Here is a 6,221-nt window from a genome sequence, read left to right as displayed (position 1 = left end):
AATCCTTCTCTCTTCCCGCCTTCCCCAGGAAGAGACACCAGCCGGCGTTTGTCTTCTCCTAGGTGTCACATCCCTGCCAGCTGAGGTGACCCTTTGACTTCTCTGCTGGCCAGAACTATTTATTTGCATCATTAAAGCCTTAAGTACCAGCAGCTTCTGAGATCCACCAACAGACTGGAGAATGCTTGAAAGCAATTCATTTCCCTGTCTTCCTGTTTCTTGTCCTTGTGCCAACAAAGAAACTTCTTGGAATGAATGTGGGAATTTTGACTCTCCATAAGTGTGATGTAGCCCTCAAGTGAAGTGCATTTCTCCACAAGGGGATTACGAAAAAAGGACTATCCTCCATTCATTTAAGCACGATAGCGAAACAATCTACAGACACAGTATGATAATCTCTGATGGTCCGATGCTGGGGGAGATGTATGTGACTATTGCCTTGATTCAATGTTTGTGGGTTTACTGGAAGCCCCTGATTGACCATCATGGGAAACCAGACTCAGGACCACGCAGGGACTCTGGATCCCACCTGGCTGAGCTTTACGCTCTTTTCTTTAAAAAATATGTACCCAAAAGTTGTTTGACCAAGGCTGTAATTCTAAACACGCTAAGAAGTAAATCCCATTGAAATAAATGCTTTGACTATGCAAGGCATTAAACGTCACTTTCTAAGAAAAAAAATAACCAGAGATCTATTATTAACTGAAGTTGGGTCTAGGTGGCTTAACTAGTGAATGACTCAGTGGAACAGGCCTCCTTGAAAGGTCAGGAAGCCTTCTAGACTACTTTTTGAAAGGAATGATGAACACGCTCAAGATACAGTTCCCTATTCCAGGTAACTGTAAGAGTAGGACAAAACATATCAGGGGGGCCTATTAAATACAGGTGTGCCCAAGGTATGAGTTTTATAATTAAGTACACAAAGAGTTAACCAGTGTTCCTATATGAAGGACATGAAGCAGTGAGTTGCTCCATACTTCAGGATGGCATTTCCTGTTACAAAACTGGACAAAAGAAATTGAAAGAAGCGTACTTCCTTTGAAAACTAGGAGAGAATTCTAATTCTACCTGGTGTGCTGGTTACTACCTAGGTACGGAATCGTATGGTACTGGGGGTCTGGATTAGGCACTTCTAGGGGAAAATGAGGATCAGCCCTACGGAACCCTACTGCTTCACGGGGCTCGATATTTGCCTTCAGCCCACCTGCCTCTGGCCTCCCAACTACTGCAGCTTTTTAAGGCTACTATATGTTATTAAGACTTGTGCAGGAAACATTTGGTGTTAAGTGAAGGAGCAGCTGCTGGCACAATGTCAACCATACATGATGTTATATCACGCCCAAGACAGCAGAAATGAATAAATAGAACCATTTTTATTGAAAATACAAAGTCTCACAGTTAAAACTTGTTCAGCTGAGGAAGATTATGGCTTCCAGTGGCCTATACCCAGGTATCTTTCCACCCAGAGACTCTTCTTGAACACCTTGCTCCAATAGCTAAAGGAAACCCTTTCAATGGTTCTGCCAATATGTGCAGTTCTTGACCAGTCGAGACAATGAGTTCTCCATCTTATGTGGGGATGTTTAGAAACAGTTCTGAGCCTGTGCCTTGAGAACACCAAGCATGCATGAGCCCCCGCTAGCCAAGCCAGCACGTTCCGTCTTGGGCACAATCCAGAACTGGTCCAGCTGGTCGGCGTGCCCTCTTCCAGGATCCTCAGCAACTGCTCCTCAACAGAAAGTGACAAGTGCACACAACGTTCTTGTGGACAGCTTAGGGAGTGACCCAAGGGTGACACCTGGGCCTTTTAGTGCAACAGGAGGTAGTTTGTGGGGAGACTAGTTAGCTCACCTCCTGCCAAACAGGAAGTAGCTTACAAAGTCACTAACAGGCCTTATAGCGCAAATACAAAACTTGCCTCGTCTCTGCTGCCAGAACAATGGTCTTCGATGCAAGGGCTACTTGCATCGTCAGAAATTGCTGCTGTCTGGAATCTGGCAAAGTCTGAAATCGTCAGACCACAGCAGAGATCAGGAAGCAGCCCAAGAATCCTTCCGATTAGACAGAAACACAGCCCCCAGAGCCCTGTAAACTCTCCCTCCGTCACTCCAGCACCTCGAGCACGGTCTTGTTGAGAGCAATTGAAAACATTTCTTCCCAGGGAACTCGCAGCCACTCCACCAGCTCAGCCAGCAGATCTGGACACTCGGTGCGCAAGTGCCAAGTACTCTCCACCTTCAGGACCTGCAGAGGTAGCAAAGCAGAAATCAAGGCGTTGGCACACAATGTGACACTCTAACTCTACTCATAGTGCAGTTCTCAGCACTGGGCCTTGTGGGACCACTGGTGCCATACTCCTGAAGGTTCCCAAAATATGTTCCCTTCCCAACTTTGCACATGAAAGCTTATACCTGGTGTGGATACATCGAAAACATTGCAGTTTTTTAGCAAGGACGTGGATTTGCACTTGGGAGCATTTAGCAAGAATGCCAGGTACCATCCAGGGGGCAGGTCTCATCATCAAATTGAACAAGTATCAGTTGGGAATGCGCCAGAGGTGGTTTACTTGGGACACAGGGTAGGGAGTGGGAACATCACCTCAATGTGGGACAAGGTTGAGGCCATCCAAAACTGGGAGCCCCTGAAGACCAAAACAAACAAGCCAGGGCTTTCTTGGGATCGGCTAACTACTACAAACCTTGGGGCCACAGCTGACCCCCTCTCCTCCCTCACCAAGAAATCTCTGCTGGATAAGGTCGCATGGACATCAGTTTCCCTGCCCGTACTCAAAGGTCCTGACTTTGAAAGGCAGTTCCTTGTTGCCACCAATGCCTCCGTCTACGTCCAGGCCATTCTGATTCAAGAGTGTGAGGGAACCAGACATCCCATAGTGTATCTGAGCAGGAAACTCATCCCTAGGAAGAGGAACTGATCTTCAGGACAAAAGGAGTGTATGGTGATTGTGCTGTAGACTGAAGGACTGGCGTGTGTATTCTTGTATGGGTAGTATGTTTACCAGACACGTCTCATAATGGTGTTGGTGGAGTCTACGACTGAGCAAGCTCCGTACAAGGATGCTCTTCTGCTTAGAATCTTGGGAGGGGGAGGTGTGGAGAAATGCCCCCCCCCCCCTGAATTCATCAACGCACGTGTTAAGAGCAGCTTGGTTTTCTCTGTGGGCAAAGAGGGGGAGAAGAGGATGCAGCCTGAGTGTCATTCCAGGAGTCCCAGGGGCCTCCTGCTTTGCAAGGCTAATGGCCTTTCCCCTCTTCCCTTGGAGACCAGCAATTCAGGCACAACGGGCTAGAGGAGCAGGAACAGAAAGGGGATTTCCCAGGCATGCCTGCGGATATCTCCCAGCAGTGCTCCAGGCCTCGAGGTGACAAGACCCAGGGTGGAGTGGGAGATTTTAAAAATGCTCCACAGTGGGAGAGAAGAAGGTATTTTGCTGGCTCTTCATACAGAGCAGAATGCCAGGCTGGGCTGTTCTCCACGGCAGCCATTTTTCCTTGGACCCTGCGCTCTCCCTGGTGGCTGCTCAGAGCTACCAGGCAACGGAACATCGATTCAAACCAGCAACCCTTTAAGAGTATTCATGCCTGCTCTATTTTACCATCAGTTAGGGCATGCCTAGAGAAGAAGTGAAAGAGGATTGTGTTTTTAACCAATTTTCTTTGGATTCCAATCACTCAACTTAGTGCTGTGCTTAGGTATGCTTGTAAACCTTTTCTTTTAAATAAGCCCTTTTTGACTTTTGAAGATCGTCAGAAGCATAGTTCCCTCTAAGCTGTGCTAGGGGATGCTGGCACACAAAATTTTAGATACCAGCTCAGAGGTTTCTGCTTCTGCACAAAACCAGGGGTCATTTCCTGCAGGAGCGCACAGAAGCGGAGCTCCGGCAGTAAAGAGCCCAGGGGGCGGGCACATGCAACAAGCCCCACCCCCTGCTCCCAGCAGCCCTCAGTCAGAGCAAGAAGCAGCCAGGTAAGTTGCAGAGCTCTCCCCGGCCCAAAACAGTCCAGTGGCACCTTTAAGACCAAGTTTTATTCAGGTACAAGCTCTCCCTCTTCTGCAAGGACAGATCTGCACGTCCCCCCCAAAAATAGCTAGCAATCCAAAACAGTCCAGTGGAGCCTGAGCAGTGGGTGTTGTCTTCTGACACACTTCCGGTGATGTCAGGGGGCGTGGCATATGCAAATAAGTTATGCTAATGAGCTCCTGCACCTCTTTTTCTACAAAATGACCCCTGCACAAAACATTCCCCCCCCCCTCCATTGGAAACAATGGCGGATGGGGGCACCTCCTTCTGGGGCCCACAGAATTGGACCCCCTGGTCCAATCTTTTCAAAATTTGGGGGCATTTTTGAGGAGAGGCACCAAATTTGCAGCCTAGCTGCTGGTGCCTCTCCTCAAAAATCTACCTAAAAAACAGCCCCCCAGAGATCCCCAGATCGATTATCCATTATAGCCTATGGGGCCTATTGACCATAATGGTCCGCACAGGCTAAATGGACCCGGAAAAAATGATTTATTTATTTTTTTGCACACCCCTATTGTGCTTTTTAGTATGATTTGTAAGCTACCTTGAGTCACAGGGAAAAGTGGGATATAAATATTTGAATAAATAAGTACTTTGGGCAGGTGGATAACATTTAAGCAAATTCCTCTTTGTTACGTTAGGCAGGGTTCTGACAGCGATCGTTCCTCCTTTGTTATACTTGACGTGTAATGCTGGTTGTCATATTTCACTATTTACACGATAGTCAAATACAGACTCACTCGCAACTTTAATGCTACTAGCTTTTTTTGCCCACAAAGTAGAATTTCCACTCACAACACTGTGGAGCTTAGGGGGAACATTGGTCAGAAGTCTCTGTACCACACAGATCCTCCACTGCCTCCTTGGACATGCTATCGGAAGGGGGAGACCTGGGGGAGGAAAGCCGTCTGTGGGAACGTGGCTATTTCTCCAGGGGAGCCCCAAAGCGGTACTCAGTCAGTCAACCTTTATTGGCATAGTTAAAATACAACATGGATCACATTTTAAGGTGCATATAAAAAATATAAGTATGGGAATATAAAACAGTCAACCCGACAGGGCTTTGACCTTATATTCTCTTACCCTCATAGCGATAGAAAGAAATTGCGCTACAGAGAAGGTAATGTGAGGGCGAAGATCTGATAAAAGGAAAGATATAAGTCTCTCTTCAGATAGACTATGCTTATTGTGCAGGAGAGGGTTGATTAGAACATCCCGAATCCTGTTATAAAATTCACAGCTGAGTAGGATGTGAGCAATCGATTCTGGGTTCCTGCTGTTACATGGGCAGGTCCTTTCAAGGTAAGGGAGTATTGGTAAATCTGCCGTAAAGGACCTATGATGGTAGGGCATCAAAACGTGCTAACATAAAAGCTCATCTTAGTGATGGAACGGTAAGCTGTGAAAAATAATCAGCGATACCCAGTTCTTGGGATTATGTTAAACTTCAGAGGGGAAGGGGTGAGTCCAGAACAGAGAGTTTGCTTTTCAATATCGCACATTCTCTTCCTCAAGGACCTGAAAATTTGGGATTCACCTGACAGAAGCAGGGAGTCAAGGGGGATACCAACTGATTGTATTTTTGTCAGAACTGAGTTTGTCCAATTGGATGTGAATGTTTCTGATAACAGCAGGTGAACATAGCTATTGGGTTTTGTTCTGGAGATGTAGCCAAAATTTTAAAGTTGATAGCCAGACCCTGGTCTCAAGCAGATGTTGTCCTGTCTCCAGGCACGTAGCTGCATAGCTTACACAATTTGGCACTCCTAGGATACGCCGCAAAAACATTGCCTGGATCTGCTCAACATGTTGGTTAAAGAAGCCGATCCAGATGGGGATCCCATACAGAATTTGGGACACAACCTTGGCATTGAAAACTCGTACAGCAGCAGGGACAAATTGGATGCAATTATATTGACAACAGGGGCTGATAAGTGGCTGCATCCACTGAAGCAATTAAGAGTATTTCCACATCAATTGAGGCTGTCACATTTGCTTCAAGGCTGAACGCTCCTGCTCATCCACAAGTTCATTACTTGTATTGAGGAAACTCCCCAGATATCGTGAATGTGTCCCCCTTCCCGATTTTATTTTTTGCTGCTGTTTCGACTTATAGCTACTGACTGTTTTTTAAATTTTAAATTTTATAAATAAATAAATTTAAAAAAAAAAAACTAACAGC

At 46.4% G+C, this 6,221-nt stretch overlaps 1 protein-coding gene across 1 annotated transcript in view; it reads right to left on the bottom strand.

Moving 5' to 3' along the window:
• Window positions 1-1,416: 1,416 nt before the first annotated feature.
• Window positions 1,417-6,221, bottom strand: part of STK11IP (serine/threonine kinase 11 interacting protein) — a 64,441-nt gene continuing 59,636 nt past the window's right edge. The window contains exon 25 of the mRNA XM_015414518.1: window positions 1,417-2,244. Within this exon, the coding sequence (XP_015270004.1) occupies window positions 2,104-2,244 (141 nt within the window). The 3' untranslated portion in view covers window positions 1,417-2,103. The remainder of the gene's footprint in view (window positions 2,245-6,221) is intronic.

The sequence above is a fragment of the Gekko japonicus genome, unplaced genomic scaffold (assembly GCF_001447785.1).
Source record: "Gekko japonicus isolate JY-2015 unplaced genomic scaffold, Gekko_japonicus_V1.1 scaffold446, whole genome shotgun sequence".
Classification (NCBI taxonomy): domain Eukaryota; kingdom Metazoa; phylum Chordata; class Lepidosauria; order Squamata; family Gekkonidae; genus Gekko; species Gekko japonicus.
The sequence above is the reverse complement of the archived record's forward strand: the minus strand, read 5'-3'. Positions and strand labels throughout refer to the sequence as shown.